We start from the raw sequence: 24,233 nt of genomic DNA on the forward strand, positions 1-24,233 counted from the left end.
ATTCCGTGCTTAAGTGACGCCACGCTTTTCTGACCTGTTCCCTAGTTATTAACAGATGAAAGTTAGTCGACAAGTGATAAAAAACTATATATACAGCCTTAGTATATATATATATATATATACTAGAGTCCAGAGTATACTCTTATAAAGACTTACTCAGTCGTATGCACTTTAAGCCTATAAAGTTTAAACTGTAGAAGTCATCTCTTAAACACAATAATTTAAATTGTTCTCAGTTTTTGATTTTTACAAAATTTAAAATAACACTACGTTTTGTTTTTCCTTTATGGCAGCTCAGCAACTCTTCGGAACATTCTGCGCTTCTCTCATATGTAAAAGATGCTATGATGGTCTATAGAGCAGGTATACTTGTATTGTATATATAATATTCACGTCAAATATTTCTGAACACTTGCTTTTAGTACTGAAGTATTCAAAAGAAGAGGTTAGACCATACTAGTTAAAACAAGTTGCTTTTATTACTCTAGCTAGGGTGTAATTTCAATGTATACAAACAAAAGTCTATACTTTTCAGTAGTCAATTGGCATAACATCTATAAGCATATTGACTACTTTGATTCAGAAACATTTTAGTTGGTAATTAGTTATATTATTTTTACATAGAGTTTTTTTAAACAGTCTTTATTTGTTTTTAAAGCTTTAATAAACAATTTTCTAAGTAGGTAGTTGAGAAATAAGAACATCGATAAACTTTTATTGGTATTTGTTTTTTTTGCTCTTGTTTGAAAGTTAAACTGTTGGTTTTCTGGGTTTAAAGAAAACCATTTGTTTTAGTTCGTATAATTTCTTCCAAACTTTGATTCTTTAACAATGTTTTTCTAATTTATTAAAGCTCTTCGTTTAAATAAACAAATGTCGTACATAAGTTTAATGCTCTACTTAAGTAACAATCAAACTGATCTAATTTCCATCATTTTAGGCAAACTCATTAGTATTAAACTAGTAACTTAGTATCTATTACCTTTATATAAACATTTGTGGTGAAGTCTGCTTGAAACTCTTTTAGTTCGGTTTCTAAAAGTTATTAAATCTTACTATTGGCAGATCTGTCTAAAAATCTTTATAGCTTAGAATCGATGCTAGCTCAAAAACAAAAAAAAATAGTTAAACACAAGAAACTGCAAATAGGTGTATAGCCATTTTGACAATATATTAATTTATTTTCATTCTTAACTTTATTTTACACAGTTTACTTTTTTATAACATTGTATAGTTACATCAATTATTTTTTTCTCTCAAAATTTTTTTTAATTTATTCAGCTTTTGACAAACACTTGAGAACAGTTCAAAACGTTCAAAATAATAAACTACTTTATTAATTTACTTAAATAAAAAATAAAGCGATTTTAATTTACAAATGGTTTTTTAATTATTAAAATATTTTCATCTAAATAAATTACTTAAATGTTTTGTACCTTTTAAAATAACTTAGAAAACTAATTCATTATTTAAAGTAATATGTTTGTTTGTTTTTAGTTTTAAACCGTTTATAAAGTTTAACAAAAATAAAAATTGTAAAATACAACCTTATTAGAATTAACATATAAGAGATCGAAAACACTAAGGAATATATATAAAAAAATAAAAAATACTTTATGAAAAAATAAAATAATGAAATCCATAAAACAGCTGAATGTGGAAAATGTGCATTTTTTGGAAACTTTGAGATTAATAATAAAAAAAAACAATAAAAAAGAAATAAAACAAAACAAAATTTAAATTGCAAAGATTATGGAGTATATGCTGCAACATGCAATATACGCAAACAAATATATAAAGACCAAATAATAAACAGTTTTACTAGATGATGGAATACACAAAATAACATTTTGAAAATAATATAGTGAAAACAAATCATAAACATACAGACCAATTTGCTTTACTAATTCATTATAAAAAAAATTCACAATGAAAACATACCAAAAAAATAGAAGGATATAATGTACAGTTTTTAGAAAGACCAGAAAGCAACTATTTAGATTTTGTGGAGCAATTGTGAATTCAGAATACTAAATCAAAAATTAATTTAAACAATGTGTTTAAATGATTACTCAAGCAACTTACAAAGATTTTTTATTTAAGTTCTATTTTAGGTTTTTTTTTTAATTTTATTTACAATTATTGTTTATAAAACAAAAATTTCCTTAGTTACAGTAAAGTACAAATTTTAAGTGATAGTTTGTCTACTTAGATGGAAAAAACAATTATTATTATTTATTTAATTTAAGTATATTATAATAAACTACAAGTTTTAGGAAATTGTTTAACAATTTTACATATTTAAGTACTATTTTAATAAATTTGATTTTGAATTTATAATTTAAACATATCCAAACTAAAAATGTACTTACTAATTATCTCTAAAAGCAATTTATTTCTAAACTGAATTGAAAATGTTTATATAATAAACGAAAGGATTCTTTATCTGTTGTTTTTGTAAAATAATTGAGAGAGTTTATTTTTCTAATGGTTTTTCAAACCAATTTTATTACTTGTTTATAGATTATGTGTCAAAAAACTAAACATTTTGTGTGCTTTAATATGAAGTACTCCAAAATCATAAACAAATATAAACAAAATGTTTGGAATTTTTAGATTTTATTTAAAACTACTAAACATTTGTAATACATTCAGAAACTTTTTCCTAACCTAGCGCTGTATTTTTTTTGTTATTTTTAACCATTTTAAACTTTTCTCAAACTTAAAATACACATAATTAAAATGCAAACATTTATCGAAGACATTTTAAGTAGCATTTAAACAAAAACTTTATTTCTACCTAGTCTGATGTATTGTTTTTTGAACAATAAAAAAGCGCTCAAAAAGTTTGGTTTAAGGATCTGGTGGGTGCACGACTAATAGAATTCGGACAATTCAAACTCCGAACGTTCAAATTCTTTAAAAAAAAATAAAAAGGGTCACAATTAAAAAATTAATGAATATTTTTAAAATATAAAAAGTACATATGTAGATCCTATTAGTATCTAAAAGTCTTTTTTTTTTGCAAAACATTTAATATTTTTCGAGATATGGCTTAAATAAAGTAAAAAACCGAGTTAATTTTAATAATTTTAAAGTATCTCAACAAATATTTAAGATTTTGCAATAAAAAAAAAAGTGGCTAGTAGATTTTAATAAGATCTCCATATTAATTTTTTATTTTTATCACATTTATATAACTTTTTCAGATATAGTCTTTTAAATATTTTTCAAGAATTTAAGTTGTCGGAATTTGAGATGTTCGAATTTTGGTTGTCATGTAACCGAACCTGGTGTACAAAGGAACCTTTCGGTGGTGTTGACTGTTTTCAGTTTAAGATAAGTAAGTACATTGCCTGTTAAACAATAAGAGTCTTATTGACAAGTTGAATAGTGAATTTAGAAAAATAAAAATATTTTAGTCTTCTAAAGTTAATTTTAGTTTTTTTTAATAATCTATATTTACACTTGAGAATATTAAAAAAAATCTTTGTATCAGTATAAAGTAGTTTGTTATAATTTATTGCCGTAAATTTTGAGACTTATTAAAAAAAAAGTAAAGTTTTCAGTTTCCGCTAATCTTAAAATTTAAAGAACATTAAAAAAACAACTATAAAGTAAATTTTAAAGTTTATAGTGAATAAAAACCGAGAAGTAGATAGTGTAAATTCTTTGATTATTAAAAAATTTCAATGGTCAAAGTGTTTAGCAAAGATATCGTACTATGTAATAAAATTTCTAAAAACAAATTAAAGATTTAACTATAAACTTTGACAGTTTTCTAAAGTTTATTTTTATTATTTGATTGTATTATCAAGCTAGTTAAATTTATAGCTCTCTATAACAAAAAAAAAGTTACCCTCTTAAAGTATGTATTATCAACAAAAACGTTGGCGAAAGTCTATAGAACCAAAGCCTGAACTTTTATTTGTCGTGAGACAAGCTCAAGCTTACAAAGTTGATCATACCAATTCGATCATCAGACCACAAGATTTCAGTAGACTGAGACCGGTTTCAACCTGATTAGGTACGATCGTATTCAAATCGAGCGTACCAGATGTTTTGCCCAATGGACAATGTATTGAACGTTGCACGGCAAAAGACAATGCTGACGTCCCTGTCAGCCGGAGTTGTTACTTAGTTTTACGCGGACCTGGCGATTAACTGACTTAACGCGTTATAACAATATCGTTGACGGTTGCTTAAGCCAATGTTTAGAATTGACTTAGCTATCATTTAAACTCAGCCTAATTAAGTAGTAAGATTGTTAGAATGCTTAAACTAATAGTATAAAGAAATCGAGTCTTAGAAACAAATTCGTATTTACAAATTAATAAAGTGCGAAAGAACAAAATACAACAAACTGCACAAATAAACTACTTTAACTCAAAAGTCCATATAAAAAATAGTCGCCATCGTTGCAAAGTCTAACGATGGGAAATCAACACTTTGCAAGCAATAGAAGCGTACTCGGCTAAAGTCACTAAAACTAAGCCGCCTTCGGGCGTAGCTCTGCTCTTTTAAGCTAAATAATGAGAGAAAAGAAAGAAAGCCACTTTCAGCTGCTAAAACACTATCCAGCAATCGGTCGCTTCATGCTTGCATGTATAAACCGTTTGTAGATTGAATATTGCAAATTTTTTGTTTGTGACTGACTGATGAGTCCATATTAGGATGAAACCGGACTTAGTCTACCGAAAGCTTGTGGTCTGGTGATTTAATTGGTATGATTAAACCTTTTGAAGTATTGGTACTATTGTTAAAATATTTTTAAGGAAAAAATAGTTTCTTTCCACACTCACTTACATTTCTTTATCGTTTAATATTTTCTAATTAAAGCTTTCATATTGTTTTAGACTATACATTTTTTTAAATTCTTTAGGTTTGTGTTATTAATTTACAAAGTTTAATTTAGATACTTATAGTCAAAAAAAAGATATAATAATCAAAACAAGAGTTTATAAAGGCTTACAGTCATGAAATAATACTAAATACTAGTTAGATTATAGTTAAAGTTTGAAGTATATTCAAAGTATAGAATTTCTACAACTGCAAAATAAAATTTTTAAAGTTTTACCTCCCCCCCCTTTTTTTTTGCTGCTTACTTGTTACTCTTGTCCCTCGAGTTATTGCCCAAAATGGCGATACCGCTTTTAAAAAACTCTGATTAAATCAAAAGAGTATTAAGTAGCATCAAAAATCTTTAAGTAGAACCTTTAATTATACCATAAGAAAAAGATTAATGTAAGTTATTTGTTTTACTTCATATGTAATAGTTATGAAAATTAAGCCCGTACAGTATAACGTATAAAATGATAGTAAAAAAAAACCGGGTTTTAAAAAACTACTCTTTTATTTCGACTATATTGAACTTAAAGTAAACAATTCTCGTTTCAGCTTAGACAAGTTAACAAAAAAAAAGTTAATTGTAGTAAATTGGCCAATTTTTTAAATCTTATTTTGATTAGCATTTATTTCGGCCATCATTCTTAAAGTTGAGGTGATTTCTGCCATCAGTAATAAATTTGAAAACTTTAACAATATTTTAAATACTAATGACCCCTTGTGTTGTTTTAAGAAAGTCTTCTATAGTGATACAAAGTTAATCATTATTCAGTAACAATCTGATTATTTTATATCAAGTTGTCTAAACTGAGACGAGAAAAAATTTACTTTATACTTACTTTATATAGTCGAAACAAAAGAGTAATTTTATTGAAACCTTTTCTTTTACAAAGCAAAATCCAAAAAAAAAAAAAAAACACTTTTCTATTATTTTATTTTTGGTTTTGTTATTTATTATAACTATTTTGTTTAAGTTGTAATCACCAAATACCGTGTATTTTTATACTCGTTGCATAAAAAATAACATATATATATAAATATATGTATAAAATTATTTATTATATTTAAAACCTGTACTATTTTTCTCTACATAAAACTAGTATACTTTTTAAATTTTGTGTTTTTATTATACAATGAAAGTTACAAATTTTTGAATATTTTCTACTAAAACAAACAAATTAATAAAAGTATGCATACTTTGCTAGCATTAAAAGTACTGTTTTTTAAACAAAAACTGTTTTTTAATTTTGTAGTATGTAGTGTTGATTTTCTTTTTTAACGGGAGGCTTTACTAATATTATTTGCAAAATTTTTGTCTGACTAATAAACTTGTGGTTTTTTTGGTTAAAATGTTAGAGTTAAGGTAGATCTTTGTTTTGGGTTAGAGCAGTGGTCGTCAATCTCATCAATTTCTGTGTACACCAAGCCGCAAAAAATAAATTCGGTGCACCCCAAGATCTAATTTAATTAGCGCCGCTAGTGGTGGGACTACCGAAACACTTTTATTAGTGCATTTCTCCTTAAAAGTCATAACTCAGTTTGTATTTAAATTGCAAACCATTTAACAACTGAAGCTGAAATTTTTATTTGATCCTCTCTTTAATTGACCTCTTTATTTGTTTTACCTGATTTTCACAATTGTATTTTAGTAATATTTTTGGAGTGAAACCATTTGTTCGGGTGAAGTTGAAGTAGGATATTGTTATTCTCTTTTCGGAAGCACCGGAATTATAAATTTTGTGTTATAATTTTTGTGTTTTTATGTTAATTTTTAAACTTTAATTAGTTAAACTCAGTTTTTTTTTTTCATTGTTAATGTACAATTTTGGTTTATTTTTGTCTTTTTGTTGTATGTCTTTCTGTATAAGTGGCCTAGGTTTTGATGCCTGGGTCCTTCGTATGACAATAAACTTACAATAATAATAATAATATGGCTTTGTCTTACATACTTTTATTAATTGAACACTTCTCCGCAATAACTACAAAATCCCCAGTTCAGTATTCTTTAAATATTTTATAAAATATTAACTACATACCTAATCTAACTCTATGTTTTTTTTGTAATCTCAACATTTCGTGCACCCCTAAATGAGTTTCATGTACCCTAAAATTTTCGTGCACCCAAAAAAAAGTTTCGTGTACACTAGTGTGCACCAGTGTACACCTTGACGACCACTGGGTTAGAGTATGCTTTTAGGTAAGGATTAAAAAAATAGGATATATATATAACAAAAATATTTGGTGACTTCGGCGGTTAACAAAAATCTTTGTCCGTGGCGTATATACTAACTTAAAAACAATATGTGCAAAAGTAAATTTAGTTGGGCGTAAAATTACTTTAAGTTTAATTGTTAGTACAAAAAAGTGTTAATGTCCGACAGATCCTTTTGTCGTCCCAGGTCATTGGACTAAAGACTTGTTTTGACCATCTTCGTTTTTTTTTGTTTTTAATCAATAAACTAACTGTAAAATGACTGTTCCATTCCATTGCACTTTTGCTCTCGAATACATGTTTCTTGTAATTGCAGGTAAAAATTTTATAATCCCTGTAAGTTTCTTTTTAATAAAGCCCTCCTGCGAGAAAATGTTAGTCACTCCTAGTATGTTGAATGTAAATTCTTAGAATAAAGTAATTTATGTTTTTTAATATTTAGACTTAGTAATTTATAGAAAGTTTTTTTTTAGTTTTTAATTTTAAAGGATTGTCAATAAAATAGAAGACCAATTCTTTTAAAAGTATTATACTTTAACAATCAATTTAATAGATATAGTTTTCATAATATAATTATCAATTAGATGAAAATATTTTTATGAGTTAAAATATTAGATAAAAAATTTACAGAACCCAGAAGTAAAAAGATCTGAATACTTAATAAATTTGTTTTGTTTATTTCAAATTTGATACTCAAATGACTGTTTGGCGATTTTTCATAGAAATCTGACAATCATGACTGAAAGAAGTAACTTAAGTACGCTCTGTAGTATACATACTTAAATGACTCATATAACTATTAATTTTATTAGTTTTGCTTGTATTTTAGCCTAAGGATTAACCTGAAATTAACTGAAATTTATTAAAAAGACAAAAAAAGTTATTGAAAACAAGTATAAAAATGGTTTCTGCAGAATCTTGATATTGTGATGTTTAGTAATTAAGTTTTAGTTTTAGTTAAAAATATTTAGTTTTATGTTTATGTAAAGTTTATTCAACTCATTTACAATATTGTTTTATTATTTAATTTTTTTATAATATTTGTCAAGTTTAAATTTTTATCTTTTTCTAGGTTAGCTTTTAAGTAGTAGGAGTGATTTTATTTAGTTTAAACAAACTCTATCAATTACTAGTGCTAGATTTTATTGATTAAACCTGAATTGTTTACATTTATTAAAACAGTTAAGCAAATATTAAATAATTTTAAATATTTACCTACCTATCTAAAAACTCGAATAAAATAAATAATACTTTAGTGTTTTCAATAAAACTTTATATCCAGTTGACAACAGAGGAGATGATACTTGCACAGATACAAAAAAAAAATATATGCACTAATATAAATACATGGTGCTCTTACAGTATTATCATTATACTAAATATTTTATTTATATTGAAATTACCAATTCTCCCCTATTATTTAATTTTGAGATATTTGTTGCATTTTGTATAGTTGCTCTTATAGAAAGGGCAAAAACTTTAAAATAAGAAAAATATGATCATAAAATTAAAATCTAGAGGAGGATGCGGTGTGGAACCCATGGTAGGCTATGGTTTCTATGGTCTTTATTGACAGTAATGGGTTAAAAAAGAGTGCATACCATTTAAAAAATAATTTTTTCATATTGTATATATAATTAAGGGCATAGGGGGGGGGGGGTAAACACCCTTTTTTGGTTTTTGATCTTATTTTATATAGTTTTTACTAAGCTACAAGATGCTTTTTACACATTAAAAAAGTTCAAAATAATTTTTGAGATATAGCCGGTCAAAGTCGGAGCCAACAATAGGTTCCTTATGGGAGGCTTTTACTAAAACGGCAAAAATAGACTATTTTACTAAAAATTTATCTTCTCCTACGTTTTTTGAGATAACTACCTCAAACTTTCAGGAAATGTTCCTTAGAATATTTAGAAAATTCTGTCAGAAGGAAAAACAGTTTTTTTTTTGTTTTTTTGTTATAAAATTTTAATTTTTTATTTTTTTTAAATTCTGTTCCGAGAGAATTTTCTAAATACTGCAAGGAACATTTCCTGAAAATTTGAGGTAGTTATCTCAAAAAACGTAGGTGGAGATAGATTTTTAGTGATTTCTAGTTATTTGCCGTTTTAGTTTGCGCCTCCCATAAGGATCCTATTGTTGCCTCCGACTTTGACCGGCTATATCTCAAAAATTATTTTGAATTTTTTAAATCTGTAAAAAGCATCTTGTAGCTTAGTAAAAACTATATAAAATAAGATCAAAAACCAAAAAAGGGTGTTTACCCCCCCTATGCCCTTAAATTTTCAAGTTTTTGTATAATTTATTTATGTTTTCATTTGTTAAAAAATAGCTCAAAGTATTAATTACAATCAAATGGTGTGTACTTGATGTCTGAAAGGTCTTTCTCCACACCAATCTAATGGACCTTAGTTGTGAGTTAAAATAACTGTTTACAATTTTATTACTTTCTTTCTTTCTAGTGCTTATTACCATGGTTGTCAAGTTTCTACCAGCAAATTTCTAAACTTTAAGCATGTATCTTATAAAATATGTCTCATAATATTTAAAATCAGGTTATTAACTTTTGATCAGCAGAATTGAAAAACTTATAAAACAAAGAGTTCTAAAAATACTAAAAGATGATGCTTATTGTTTGGAAATTTGCTAATAGAAACTTGATAACCGTATATATTAACCATGAGTAAATAATTTTAGTTTTTCTGAAGTTTTCCAGTGTTCCCTCTTATAAAATATGTCTCATAATATTTAGATAAGGTTTATTGATTTTTGATCAGAAGAAATCCAAAACTTATAAAAACAAATAGTTCTAATAATACTAAGAGGAAACACTTGAATACATCAGAATAACTAAACTTATAAAACCCATAGGAAACAGGATACAATTAAAAAAGTTCTATTTTTTAAAAGCAGGCAGTCATTGTGTTTACAATTGTGTATAAAAAACATATAGTGGTTTATAAAAATGATAATAACGTGCAAATATGAACTCAGTATCTTTTAAAACTTATTTTTTTAATAGACAAATTTTTTTGTAATTTTTTTTTTACAATAGGTAAATAAATTATTTCTTGAGAGGTGAAACAATTTCAAAATAATCATGTCTTTAGTAGTTTTAATGTTTACATGGTTGCCACACACTCAAGGAACTCAGGAAAACGCAGGGAATTTTAAAGTTATAGAAAATCTCAGGGAAACTCAGGGAATTTTGATTCTTTTTTATTAACTCAGGGAAACTCAGGGCAGTTTTGGTTTTTTTCTAAAAATTTTAGTGAAATTTTAAATACTCTCAGGGAAAATTTTTTTAGATCTAGATTCTAGAATGAGATTTAGTTAATCCAGTCTCAATATTTTGTTCAAAAAAGTTAATTTAATTTATTTTTAAGTGCTTATTTAGGAATTTTTTAGCCTTGCAGCTACTTCTTCAATATATTTATTGATAAGTAATAACATTTTTAAGAATTAAAAAAAGACAGGGAAACTCAGGAAAGTTTAAGGTTACTCAGGGAAGTTTCTGGTTACTCAGGGAAGATTTTTTGACTCAAAGAGTGGCAACCCTGTGTTTAAATTATTTAATGAATTAGTTAAAAACTAATCACTATATGAAACTGATTTTAGCTAGTTATTTAATAAAAAAGTGCATTTGTCATTACAAAAAGTTATCTTTTAAGTTTTTGTTTCTAATTATTTTTGTATTAAATGTTTCACATTTTAACTATGTTGATCTGTAGATGAAATCGATGAATTAAAGTTAAATCAGGATGGACATTAGCCTGGAACCTTGTAAAAACCTAGAATTTGAAAATTTTGACAAAACAAATTAAAAAACCTGGAATTTTATGCTTTTTAAATTAACATGGAATTTTGAACTATTTTTAATGTAAAAAAAATAATGTAAGATAAGAAATATACTATAATAATTATACAAATTTTAAAATTTTATTTATTTACAACACATTTAAAGTAACCTAGCAGTAGTATCTTTTCAGTAATTTGAACACATTTTTAGCTTCTAATTTAATTTTATCTGAAAAAAAACAAAAAAACTTATAATTTTAAAATCTTTGAAAAAAGTTATAAAACCTTGAAGAAATTTCTAAAAAAAATAGCTACCCTATTAAATTAAGGTTTAGCTTTTATTTTAGTGCTAATAACTTCTTAATAATTTATAAGTTTTCTATTTTTAGTGAATTGATATTACTACTACTCACACTTTCCTACTCAATCATAGTCACAAACTTTTTGTTAAGTCAAAAAATCAGGTTACATAGTGTGTAATTCTACCTGCCTTCTTATAATTAATATTTAATTATCCAAAAATAAGAAAAGTGAAATGGTTATTAATTTCAATATCTCAACATTTTGCATTTTAACGTTTGGTTTAAATACAGTTTAGAATTTAGATTATTAAAAAGAGATGATGACAAATGCTAGTAATGGTGAAAACAGAAACAGGGTTGCCTTGCACTCAAACAAATTTAAATTATTCAAAGATTTTAGGCCAATTTAAGCTAGTTTGAACTTTTTGAAAAGTAGGGGTCAGTGAACTACAGTTTGCAGGTCAAATGTAAGGTTGTCACACTTTTGGGATAACTCAAAACATTATGAAGTTTATGAAAATATTAAGATTTTAAGAATATATTTCTGAACTCAGGCTGAATCAGAATAAACTTGTTTTTTATAGAAAACTCAGAATAGTTTAAGAAATAAAAAAAGTAAGAGGATAAATATTATTGCAACATTTTCTTATTTTATATAACTAATTTTGTTCAAGAACTTGATTTTTATTGGTTTTGAAATGCTTTTTAGTTTTTTTTAGGCTTGCAGCTAGTTTTTTACTTCATTTAGAAATAATATTGTGTTTGTCCTAAAAGCAAAAAGCTTTCTTAAGATTTTAAAAACTCAGAGTGAATCAGGATAGTTTAAGGTCACTCAGAAAACCGTGCAAATGCAACCTGTAAAGCAAAACTCTTTGGACGGCAAGGTACTTTTCATCAAAAAACATACTTTTTTAAAACAATAAAAAACGTTTTATAGTAGTAAAAATGTAAAATAAACCTCAGTTTTAATAGCTAGTTTATATTAGTCCTTAACTTTTGCTTCAATTATCATGGTTTTGAGTTAAAATAGTATTATTATACTGATTACTACAACTATTTAAATAAATTTGGCTTGTGGAAAACTTTATTTTATATACTGTGGTCCACAAGTAATTTTTATGATTGGCCAGCAACTTATATAACTACTCTACTGACTCCTGCTGTAGAGGGTGCTTATAAAGTTTACAATCTTTGAGTTTTCATTTGAAAAAAAAAGTATACTATTGAAGTAGTACAAAAACACCTTGTGCCAAATTTTTGATAATTTAGAGATAAAACTTGAATGTTAAAAAACTTGGTTTTCTAAAGCAATGTTATAATGACCCATTAAAACTCTGCAACTTCACAAGATATCACAAAAGCCTAAAAATATTTTTATTTTATAAACAGATTCATGTTTAAAAGCATTTTGAAAGTTTAAAGACTAAAAAATCTTATAGTTTCATATCAAACTCAATTACTCAAAGTTCAATATTAATCTAAAAAAGCACTTAAATGTGATTAATTTTTCTAAAAATCGAGTTTAAAAAAAGAGTAGTTTATCACAAAATGAGATGACAAACAGCTTGCACTGTTAAAAGGTGTTTGTATACATTTACTTAAAGCAAAGTTTAAGAAGTTGTAACTTATGAAATATATAGGCTAAAACCTTTAAAAAAAGTTATATTCTTCTTACATTTAAAAGCATTTTTGCCAATTTTTAGTTGCTTATAAAAAAATTGTTAGTTTTACTAATTTGCAAACAGCTTACTTTCTTGAGAAGCTTCTATGTGCATTTGTTTGAAATTAAGATTAAAGGTTTGTAATATGAGAAATAATTAGCTGAAATTCTAAAAATCTAAAATTCTACCATTTTTAAAGTTTCAGTGGTGTAACATTGTTAGTTTTAAAACTAAATATAGAATAGCTTACACAATCAAAAGAATACTTTGTGCATCAATTTGAGGTGAAGTTTAATTGCTGTAAATATATATATAAAGTCAATGAGTTCAAAATATTAGGAATGGAATTTAGCTAAAAATCTATCTTTATAGTTTTTAAGTTATCTATTTAAAATTTTATTACTTGACTCCTTTTAGTTTTTTAATTTTGTTATATTTAAAAATTAAAGCTTTTTTATAAGATCCTATATTTTTTAATTTGCTATTAGCCCCTACTCTTTAAGTAGTGTTAGATCCATTCCTTAGAACTTTTTCAAGATGCTATGTTGTTTTTAATAAATAGGGTATTAAATTAATTAAATTTTCAGATAGTTTGTAAAAAATGTTAACAGAAAATTTTGAAAATGACCCTGAAAAAGTAAAAGTAAAAGTTATGCAACTAAATCTTCAATGCAAGAATATTATCCAAAAAATATGGGATTGCAACAAAAGCATTGTTACTCTGAATGACTTAAACAAACTTTATAGACATACAACAAAAGATTTACAAAAAGCCATAAACACTGTAGATAACCTTTCTAATGAGGTGGATAAAGAGTCAGAGCGCTCAGAATTGAAATTGTTTGTACACAGTCAACTGCAACAGTATGAACATATTCAATCTTTAGTTAGAAAAGCTAATGTTTCCAGTAAGCATGCTATTGATAAGAGAGAAAAAGATTTATTATTAGGTACGCGTGAAGCTAGAGCTGAAAAGATAAGGCAAAGAAAAGTAAATAAGAGTTTGATTGATTCAACATCTGAAGCCACAAACCAGTTAGTTGAAGCTAATAGAAAAATGGAAGAAACTGTTAGACAAAGCACTGATGCTCTTGAAAACCTTGAAAAGGGTTCAAATTTAATAAAAGATACAAACAAAGAGCTCAAAGGCCAAGGTAGTCACATAGATACTACTCATCGATTGTTGTCAAAATTAAGCCGGAGAGAAGTTACTGATAAAATCTTGTTTTGGGCAGCTGTGCTTTTGTTTTTTGGAGTTGTATTGTATATTTTAAAAAAACGACTAATTGGTTAATCTGTGCCCTATGCACTTTTAGAATTCACAAGGCAAAAACAAGAAACAAGTATTGTACATTCTAGTTTCTTTTATATTTATAAGTATGCTTTCTTGAAATTGTTTAGTCTAAATCTGTAGCTCTATATTAATTTATAATTTAACTTAACCTTTTTTTGATTTTATATAAAGTTTAGATGGAAAAAAGTTAAGTAGTTAGTAATTTTGATAATTGGAAAATTTTGCACGATTATTGTATATAATCATAGTGATACTTTTAATATAGGGTGTATTATTTGTTTTTTTAGCTTCTGTTAAATTCTTTTAACTTCAAAAAACTGATTTTATTGTGAAATATATGTTTATTTTCTTATCAATTTTGTGTATATTTATTTTTTAATTTATTTAGGGTTGCTACTTTACCTGGAAAAACCTGGAATTTGACAATTTAGCCAAAAAAAACTGGAAAACCTTGAATTTTTTAACAATTTCAACATTTCAAGTAGTTGAATTTTGATTTGACATAAAAAATCTATCATATAAATATACATTTTTGTCATCATTCAATTTTTTTTTTAATTAGCTTTACAGTATCCTTTCAATACTTTTATACTGTCTAACACAGTTTCTCACCTTAAACTTTACTTCTAACTAAAAATAGACCCAAAAATGTGTACTTATGAAAACATGGAGGGAATTTTGAAAACCTGGAGAAAATTTTCAAAAAGCTAGCGGCAACCCTGTTACTAAACCTGATTAAAAAAATTTTTTTTTTATACTACTTACTAGTTTTAATATTCTTAGAAAGTTGTTGCTTATTGATGTATACTGTAATGTGCAATTTTAATATTATTATGTATAACTTATACATACTTTGATACTATAGTTATACTTGGTAAATACTAATGGTTATAGTATTTACAAAATTTACTAAAGTATATTTTACACTATCTATAAGAACTTTTAATCGATTTTTTTCTTATACCTGAAAATAATTGTAAAAGCTATTGATTTTTCTAGCTAAAGTTTTAAACATTTCAATTATATAAGAAAATTTTTAAATTGAATAATTGAGTTTTGAATATTTTTCAAATAAAATTAAAATATAGTTTAATCTGTTTTATATTTGAAATAAATTACCCTTTTATCTATAAAGAGCAAATAGTTGCTATATATAAAGGTACTTTTAAGTATGCAATAAATTTTAGCATTATTAAATTCTTTTCTCTCTTAGCATAAAAAGAAATTCCAACAAGCTTAAAAATAACAAAGACCTAAAGACTTTTTTGAACTCTAGCCAGTTATAAAATATTTTTCTAAACTTAAATTAGTTTTAAATAATTTCTTAGACTTGCTTTGTTTCAATATGTTAAAAAAAATTAAGATAAATGAAATAATATTTTAGAGAATAGAGTAGTAATATATACTTACAACTTGCTAATAACAGGGTTGCCAAAAACCTGGAATTTGACTATTTAGGCACAATAGACCTGGAAAAACCTGAAAATTTTGTAAATAAGTCTAGAATTTTCAACAAATGTTACTAAAAAACCTGGACTTTTAAATAACTTATACACTAAAAATTTTGAAATTTAGATTAGATAAAAAATAACTAACATATACAATAATTTTTCTCTATAACTTTTTTATTTATTTAATAATAAAATACATTTAAAGTAGCATTGCAGCATCTCTTCAAAATTTTTTAACACAGTTTTAGCACTATATTTAGTATTATACTAAAAATTGACAAAAACTTTTACAACCTGGAAGAAACTTATAAAATTTTCCAAAATAAATTGGTAACCCTGTTATAAACGTAGACTCTTTCTCGTTTGTATTTTGCTTAAAAGGGTTGCAAAGTTGAATAACTTTTTACTTTTTTAAGAGTATTTTGGTCTAAAAATTTTTCTTCTCATAATTTAATAAATCTAAAACTAACAACTAACAAGTTTGTTTTGTGCAATTAAGTTATTTCATTAATACTATTAATGCAGATTTAAGTATAAAATGAAAGAGCTTTATATAGCAAAAAACTTCAGTGAGCTTCAAGATAAGGCTTACTTTAAGTACGACAAATTAAATAATGCTAAGTACAACTTAAATTTTGCTAAAAGAGCATTTCTTCAAGCAACTGAAGCTTATATTGCTGTTGACAAAAAGGATGAAGAGCGTGCATATGTCTTGTACATGAAATACATTGATGCTATGACACAGTTGCAAAAAACTCCTTATTTTAAAAGGAAACCAGAAGAATTTAAGCAGCTTGCAAACAAAAAAGACTTACTTACAGCTCTAAACAGATCAGAAGAGTTAAACAAGAGTTTAAAAAAAAGATATACAGAAAGAGAAGTTAAGTTAAAACCTGAAAAAAAAGAATCTAAAACATCTAGCTTGAATGAAAGTAGTCAAGAACAAGTTATAAAAGACCCTTTTGAAAATTTTAGTGTACATATTGAAACAAATGACTTCTACAGGTTAGTTTTCAAATTAAAACTTAATATTCTAATCATTGATATAAGAAATAATGACGATTTTTTAAGCTCTAGTTTAAAGCATGCAATTAGTGTTAATGTTCCAGAGTCTGTTATAACACCAGGAACAACAACTTCTAAATTAGAAAAATCCATAAAAAATGAGTATTTTGAAAAATGGAAAAAGCGTGACAGTTATGACTTAATTATAATGATGGATTGGTTTGGGGATAAAAACTGTCTAGAAGGTAAAGCTAATCCAATGAGAAGTTTGAAAGACTCTTTATGGAAATGGGAGCTTTCAAAAAAATTAAAGAGGGAACCACTTTTTCTTGTTGGAGGTTTTAATGAATTTCTTGATTGTTTTCCTCAATTTGTTACTGATCACAGAGTTAAGCCACCTTTTAAAAGTAAAGAAAACTCAAAACCTGTAAACAGTTTGATTGATTTTGAGTATGCAGCCCTTAACAAATATATAAACAAGGAAAAGGTACCAGAAAAAGGAAGAACTGCAAATGATGAAAAAACAGCTCAACTTAATATTACTGGTTTAAAGTTAAATGAAGTTGATATTAAAACAGTAAAAGAAGATTCTATAACTGAAAAACAAAATGAAAACTCTATAATCAAAAGTAATAATAATAATAGTACAATACCATCCATTGATAGATCAATAAAACCATCAAACAAAATGGAACCTTCTTCAAATCCAACAGTCGAAAATAGCTATAAAGATAAGGGGATGTTATTAAATAAAGAGATTAATAATTCTAAAAACCAAACAAAGTTACTTGAAGAACAAACAGCTGAAATAGAATTAAAGTTGCAGATTTTAAAGCAGTCTGAAGATGAAAAAAAGAAAAAGTTTTTGATAAAAAAGGAAAAAGAGCAAGAGTTATTAGAGAAAATGAGGCAAATAAAAAACAATAGTATTCCTGATAATGTATTTATAAAACCAACTAATCCAAAAGTTAGTTATAAAGAAGATGTTTTGATAGAACCAAATGAAACTAAAACATCAATAAGATATCCTACTGATGATTCGAACAATAACTTGAACTTATCTAGTCTAGAGGTTAGTAAATTAGTAAAAACAAAAGAAAATAATGGATCAGTTATTGCCAATGTTCCTCAAATACCTAAATTAGATCGATCAAAAAAGCCAAGTTTAATTAATGAATCAAGCTCTGAAGAAAGCCTCAAAAATAAAAGCATTGGTATAAATGATAAACTTATTGCTGATTCATCAGTTGAGCCTAAAATTAAAAACCTTCAAATTTCTAGCTCAAAAGAAACTGAGTTTAACAATCAGATTGTTGGTAACAACAATAAAGTTTCCTTGACACCTAAACGCTCTTCTTCCCTTTCAAGACCTACTAAAAGCATTACCAATACACCTAACATACCAAACAGGTCCTCAAAACCAGTTTCTATTGATAGTTCTAACAACAGTTTTATAATGGCCTTAAATAAGTCCTTGTCTGGGGTTTATGGGAATACAGAAAAAGGAGTTTGTGGCTTGAGAAACTTGGGAAATACTTGTTTTATGAACTCTATACTACAATGCATGTTTAATACTGTAGAGTTGGCTGATTATTTTATAAATAATGCCTACAAAAAAGATTTAAACCGTGTTAACGTCCTTGGCAAAGGAGGTAAATTTGCTGAGTGTTTTTCAGTTTTGTTAAGGGGTGCTTGGAGCGGCCAATACAAGTATTTGATACCAAAAGATTTTAAGTTTTGGGCTGGAAAAGTCAACGAAATGTTCCAAGATTATCAACAGCAGGATGCACAAGAATTCTTAATGACTCTGATTGATGGTTTGCATGAAGACTTGAATAAAAGTCCAAAAAACAAAAAACTTGTTGAAGAAGACAATGACAAACTTAATGATACCGAAGCTGCCAAGTTAGCTATGGAAAATCACTATAAGTTGAACCAGTCTGAACTTCATAATCTTTTTCTTGGACAGTTTAAAGCTGTTGTGACATGTTTGCATTGTAAAAGAACATCAAGAAAATTTGACATGTTTCTAAATCTATCACTTCAATTGCCAGAAAGGACTTGTACTTTGAGTGAACTTTTATCAGACTTTGAAAAGCCAGAAAAAATGGTAGGAGAAAATAAATGGCACTGTCCAACATGTAAAACAAAAAGAGAGGCTCTGAAAGTAATTAAAATTTGGAGACTTCCACCAATACTTGTTATCCATTTTAAGAGGTTCAAAACAGATGGAAAATGGAAGCAAAAAGTCCATACCAATATTAAATTTCCCTTGAGTAATCTTTCAATGAATAGGTTTGTTGAAGGTCCATCTAAAGTTAACAACTACAACTTGTATGCAGTTTCATACCACAAAGGAAATGGGATGGATTCTGGTCATTATACTGCAAGTTGTAGAAGTATTATAGATGAAAAATGGTATAATTTCGATGACACTGATGTTTCAAGGGTAAATGGGCCAGATTTTTCCAGTGCATTTGTTCTGTTTTATTCAAACTTAGAACGTTCTACTTATAGGCAGTCAAGACTAAATACATCAGTGGCGTCTATACTTAGTTAAAAAATAAAGTATTCTTTAACTTAAGCTTTTTATTAGTAATTCTAAAGATTATATTTTTAAACAGCAATTTTCAAAAAAATGTTCAGGCTTTTAATTTATAAATCTTGTTTGTAAAATAAATATTTTATATTTGCTAAGTTTGCTTAACACTAATTATAATAAATATTGTTCTACTTTTTAAATTTTGACTGTAATCAATAAGTTTTTGTCTTATGTAAAATTTAAGAAACTTTATTTTTCACTATTTTTATTTAAGCTCACTTATTGATCATCTTTTCTTTTTATAGAAATAGTTATAGTACAATTCGTCTAACTATTTAATACTATTTTTGAAAACATTCATACGTCTAAAACTTTATTTTTCTAGAGTGCAATACTTTTGATTTATTTGTTTTTTTGTAATTTAAAAAAATAGATTTAAAGAAACACTTATTTTATTTTGTTTAAACGACAGTTAAATTGCCTTAATACAGTTCTTTGAATGCTTTTTATGTTGAACTTAAAATGTTTTTTTTAATGCTTCATGCAACAAAGTTATTTTGACTCCAACCTTTTCCTCTGCCTCAAAAGTAAATAGATTGTGTTTTTAATTTTATCTATTGTCAACTAACATGGTTAAAATTATTATCTAAGTTAGCATATTACAGTAACCTCTCGCTTATTTACGTACATTGTGTCCACAGAATAAATGCGTAAAGATACGAATCGTAATCGTAAAGATACGAGAGGTACCAAATATGCTTACTATAATGGCTGTTTTTTTGATAGTGCTTCTAGTTAAAAGCAGACTGGGAACTTTCCCATATTTAACAACTTGTTTACTTTATTTATAAATATGAAAACAAAAGATAAAACTATAAATATTAAAAAAAAAAAAGGATTTTAATTTATACAAAATAAAAATACTTGTAGATAATTTTTACTAATTTTAACAATAAGTAGGTTTTATCTTTATTTATATGTGAATTATTTGATACTTAACGTTTATATTCTATTTTACTTAGCAAATTCAATTTATAGTTAAGCATTTGTTTACAATTAAGAAATGGTGTGGTGTCTAGTTAAAATTTGTTTCTATAGCCTTTTACATAAATATGCATTTGGTGTTGTTACGGATTTCTTCTTTTGAACAAAAATATATAAAGTATAAGAAAAATGTTTAATAACTGTTTATGATACTACAATAGGCTCCTTATGGAAGGCACAAACTAAAAATTCAAAAGTATTAGTTTTATTTAAAATCATCTTCCTTTGTGTTTTTCAAATTGTTCACTTCAAATTTTTAAAAAGTCCTCCTAATATTATTTAGGAAATTCCTATTGTAAGAATTTTAAAGTACGAAACAATGAATAGTTTTATTTATTTTAAAAGTTGTCTTTTTATTTAAGAAAAAAAAAATATGATAAGAAAAATTTAATTTGTTGATATATAGGGCAAGAGCTTATATGTGTTTTAAACTCTCATTAATTGATTAAACTTTCATTATTTAACACGCATAATTCTTTAAGAATTATAAATTAATCTCTTATTGTTAGCAAAATTTCTGATATACTGAGTCAAGGAACATAAGTTTACTAAGTCTAAAGATATAGAGAGATGAGTTTGCATTTAAAAACATAATTTAAATGAAATACAATACTATAAAATAATTTGAGGAATATTAAAAAAAATATATTTTGAATTTTTTAGAATTGTTAAATGCGTAACTAAACACTAGTGTGTAACGTCACGATTGCGTAAAGATGCGAGAGGTTACTGTACTTTGTTATCCTTTTTATTAAATAAGCATGTAATGAAACTTAGTGATATTCTAATAAGAGTTATACCTGTCTTTGAACTAAGTTTGTTCGAAAACTGAATTGAATTATCATTATGCAATTTTAATCTTTTAACTAGCTAATAGAAACGCTACATTCTGCTCTATTAGTTTCTTGTTTTTTAGTTTGAAATGTTATCATGTGTAGTTTCTGTATAATTTTTTTAGAAACAACCTTTTAACTTGTTTATTTTATTTAAAAGTATTAGTAACACTTGAATAAATTTATTGTTTAATATTTCAATACGATATAGAATTCTAAAGAGAATAAACTAATTTACTACCAGAACTGTAAGATTGAATCCAATCAAAAAGTAAATAATATTTTTCTGTATACGAAAGCTAAGTTGTTCTTGTTTAAAATAAGCTTAATGAATAGATAAGTTGTACAAAAAAAGTTAATTTCAGACCTTCTCAACAGTTTTAATATTTTTATCAATAGCAGAAATTTAGTAAAGTTTATCATAAAATAAAAAAGTTAACAATTTGAAAAAATTAGTTATAAAGTGTACACGAGGATATATTTATGAATGAATTTTAGATGGCTAAAAAAAAGTTCTACACAAATGAGCTTTCCTAAAATTACTAAGATAAGCTTATTAAAAGTAATGCTATAATGTTCTGTTTGAATTTTAAACATATATTCTGGTTTTAGTGTTTGATAATATAATTTGTAGAAGAATTTTCTTATAAGGAGCCAAACTCGGTCCGTAAGAAAGGTTATGAGTGTGTTTCTTAAGGTCTGTTATCCTAAATAGTTTTGAATTTTAGACTTTTGTTTTAAGTTTTTCCTTTAAAATTCATTCATTTAAAAAGCTATTGATTCACTTAAGTATGTTTACAACACATAACTAATACTCCAAAGATTTATTTTAGAGAAAATAAATTATTTATAAAACATCTTTGTTTTACACAATTAAAACGAAAACGCTACAATTATAAAATAAAGAAATTTCTTTGATTAAAATTTGCAAGTATATACAAAGGCGACAAAAAATTTCTTCACCAAAATTATTCCTTAAAGAGAATTCTCGAATAATTTTTTTTAATGAGAATTTTTTTTTCTTACACGAATTTCGGAAAAACACATTTATATAAATAGAAAAACTGATTTTGAATGCTAAAGATTTTAATACTTTTTCCATAATTATTTAAGTTCAATAAAAACAAGAACTATTTTTCGACAAATGCGATCCAATTATTAATCATCTTGACTAAAAAATACTTTTACTTGTCTAATACTTTTGTGTCGTATCTAAACCAATTTTATTATAAAGTTTTAGGTGCAGCTTAGATTGATGTAAATTACTTAGGAAAAGTATTTAAATCTAAATATAATTTTATAAGTTGACAAAAAAAGATTAAATTGTGATCCGAATAAATTAAAAGGTAAAATAAGATTTGTTTTGAATAATTTTACAACGAATTATTCACTAAAAAACTCAAATATAATTGTACAAAATTAGTTATGAAAGTTTTGGTATATGTAATGCTAACTTTAAATTAAAAATGTACATAAAAACTAAGTATAGTAAAAACGATAGAAGTTTATTTTGAATTAATAAGTTATACAGAATTCCTTGTAAAAACGAAAACTGGAAGAAAATAGGCATTAATTATAGAATTCTTTTATATGTTGAAAATTTTCAATTTCTAATTAAACTTTCTAACAAAGGTCTAAATGGAACAAGTTCGTTTGAACATAATAGCAACAATATGCAAAGTACTCAATTTATTGAAAACCAAATGACGTTTCTTTATATTAAAATAATGGCACAGTTTTAAAAAATGTTATCGTTTACATTTTTTGAATAAAACAAATTTGTCTTCTATTCTTTGAAGTACTTTTATTTTTAACAGAAATAGTTTATTAGTTTAACATAAAGAAATGACGTTAGTGGTAACTAAATCTAGTACTTAGTGGTTAAAACTATTTAATATAGGTTGTCCTTTACGTAAAACATACATAAATAAGACATAAGAAAAGTATGTATTTAAGCTTAAAATTATACTGACGAATTATGTAGATATTAGTGATGTACCGGACCCGGATCCGGACTTTTTTTTCAAATTAGAATCCGGCCGGATCCGGACTTTTTTTTCAAATTAGAATCCGGCCGGAACCGGATCCGGACTTTTTTTTCAAATTAGAGTCCGGCCGGAACCGGATCCGGACATTTTTTTCAAATTAGAATCCGGCCGGATCCGGATATCAGACAAAAATGGCAATACCCGGCCGGACCCGGATAGTGAATTCGGTACATCACTGGAATAAACTAGCCTGAGTCAGAATGAGGTTTTTAAAAACTGAAAAAAATTACTTTAATCTAATAATCAGTAGAACAGCTAGCAAAAGTTGACAATTTGGTAGTAAAGTTGTGGACTGACTGTGGTACACTTAACTTATTAGTACTACCCATCATAATCAAATCCTACCTTATTTAATTAATATCTTACAAATACTAAATTCTAACTGAGACTACTTTCTATAATCAGACACGACAGTTTTGAGTAATGAATCTTTTATATAAAACACATTAAGAAATACTAGCATATACAAAGTTATTAATTACTTTGGTAACACTTTTAAAACTGGAAGCTATTTAAATCTATATCAAAAGACTTAAAACAAAAAACCAAAAATTAAATAAAACTTTTAGTAAACAAGAAACTTTAAAATTTTTAATAAACTAACAAACTATAAACCTGGCTTAAATATTTAAACAATTAAACACCTGTTGAAATATTCACATTTAAAACAAAACACTTCTTACTATAAGCATTCACAAAAACGTTCAAGATATTTTGTTGCTTCAAGCTACACACCAAACTTACTAACTGCTTACATATAAACTGCCTGTCATGTTCTGATATTTTGCTGCATCAGTATTTAGTTTGAAACAATTCGTCATATGATTCTCATTGGCTCGTACATTCAACCGTATTAACTCTAAATATTCTCTGAGCTCAAATTTAAACAATAAATAATGCAAGTATTCATTCCAAAGTTTTCAATTTTACAACATATGTAAAGAGTTGCATTTCATAAAATGTTTATTTCATAGTTTAAATGTAAACAAATGTAAATTAGTCACGTGTACAAAATGAGCCAATCACGGTAGGTGTTTAATTTTAACTGACGAAAATGACTCTTATTAGTTTACACATGCTTTGTTTTTGAAAAAATAATTTTCAGTATGCCCTTTTTTACTAACTAGATCCGGGTCCGGCCGGATCTCTGTTAGGATCCGGCCGGAACCGGATCCGGACTTTTTTTTCAAATTAGAAT

At 26.1% G+C, this 24,233-nt stretch overlaps 2 protein-coding genes across 2 annotated transcripts; both read left to right on the forward strand.

Annotated features, from left to right (window-relative positions):
• Positions 1-13,016: 13,016 nt before the first annotated feature.
• Positions 13,017-15,099, forward strand: LOC145829340 (vesicle transport protein SEC20-like). Its single transcript, XM_082937106.1, has 2 exons — positions 13,017-13,102; positions 13,406-15,099. Exon 2 carries the CDS (start codon positions 13,420-13,422, stop codon positions 14,110-14,112), a length of 693 nt encoding a protein of 230 aa, XP_082793232.1. The 5' UTR covers positions 13,017-13,102; positions 13,406-13,419; the 3' UTR covers positions 14,113-15,099.
• A 996-nt stretch (positions 15,100-16,095) lies between these two features.
• On the forward strand, positions 16,096-19,959 carry LOC145829993 (ubiquitin carboxyl-terminal hydrolase 8-like). Its single transcript, XM_082937884.1, has one exon. It carries the CDS (start codon positions 16,102-16,104, stop codon positions 19,126-19,128), a length of 3,027 nt encoding a protein of 1,008 aa, XP_082794010.1. The 5' UTR covers positions 16,096-16,101; the 3' UTR covers positions 19,129-19,959.
• The last annotated feature ends 4,274 nt before the right edge of the window (positions 19,960-24,233 follow it).

The sequence above is a fragment of the Thalia democratica genome, chromosome 2 (genome assembly GCF_965202585.1).
Source record: "Thalia democratica chromosome 2, ktThaDemo2.hap1.1, whole genome shotgun sequence".
In the NCBI taxonomy this organism is placed as follows: Eukaryota; Metazoa; Chordata; class Thaliacea; order Salpida; family Salpidae; genus Thalia; species Thalia democratica.

Bases quoted from the DNA above. Each gene is read 5' to 3' on its own strand.
- LOC145829340 (XM_082937106.1), top strand. From the start codon at position 13,420: ATGTTAACAGAAAATTTTGAAAATGACCCTGAAAAAGTAAAAGTAAAA.
- LOC145829993 (XM_082937884.1), top strand. From the start codon at position 16,102: ATGAAAGAGCTTTATATAGCAAAAAACTTCAGTGAGCTTCAAGATAAG.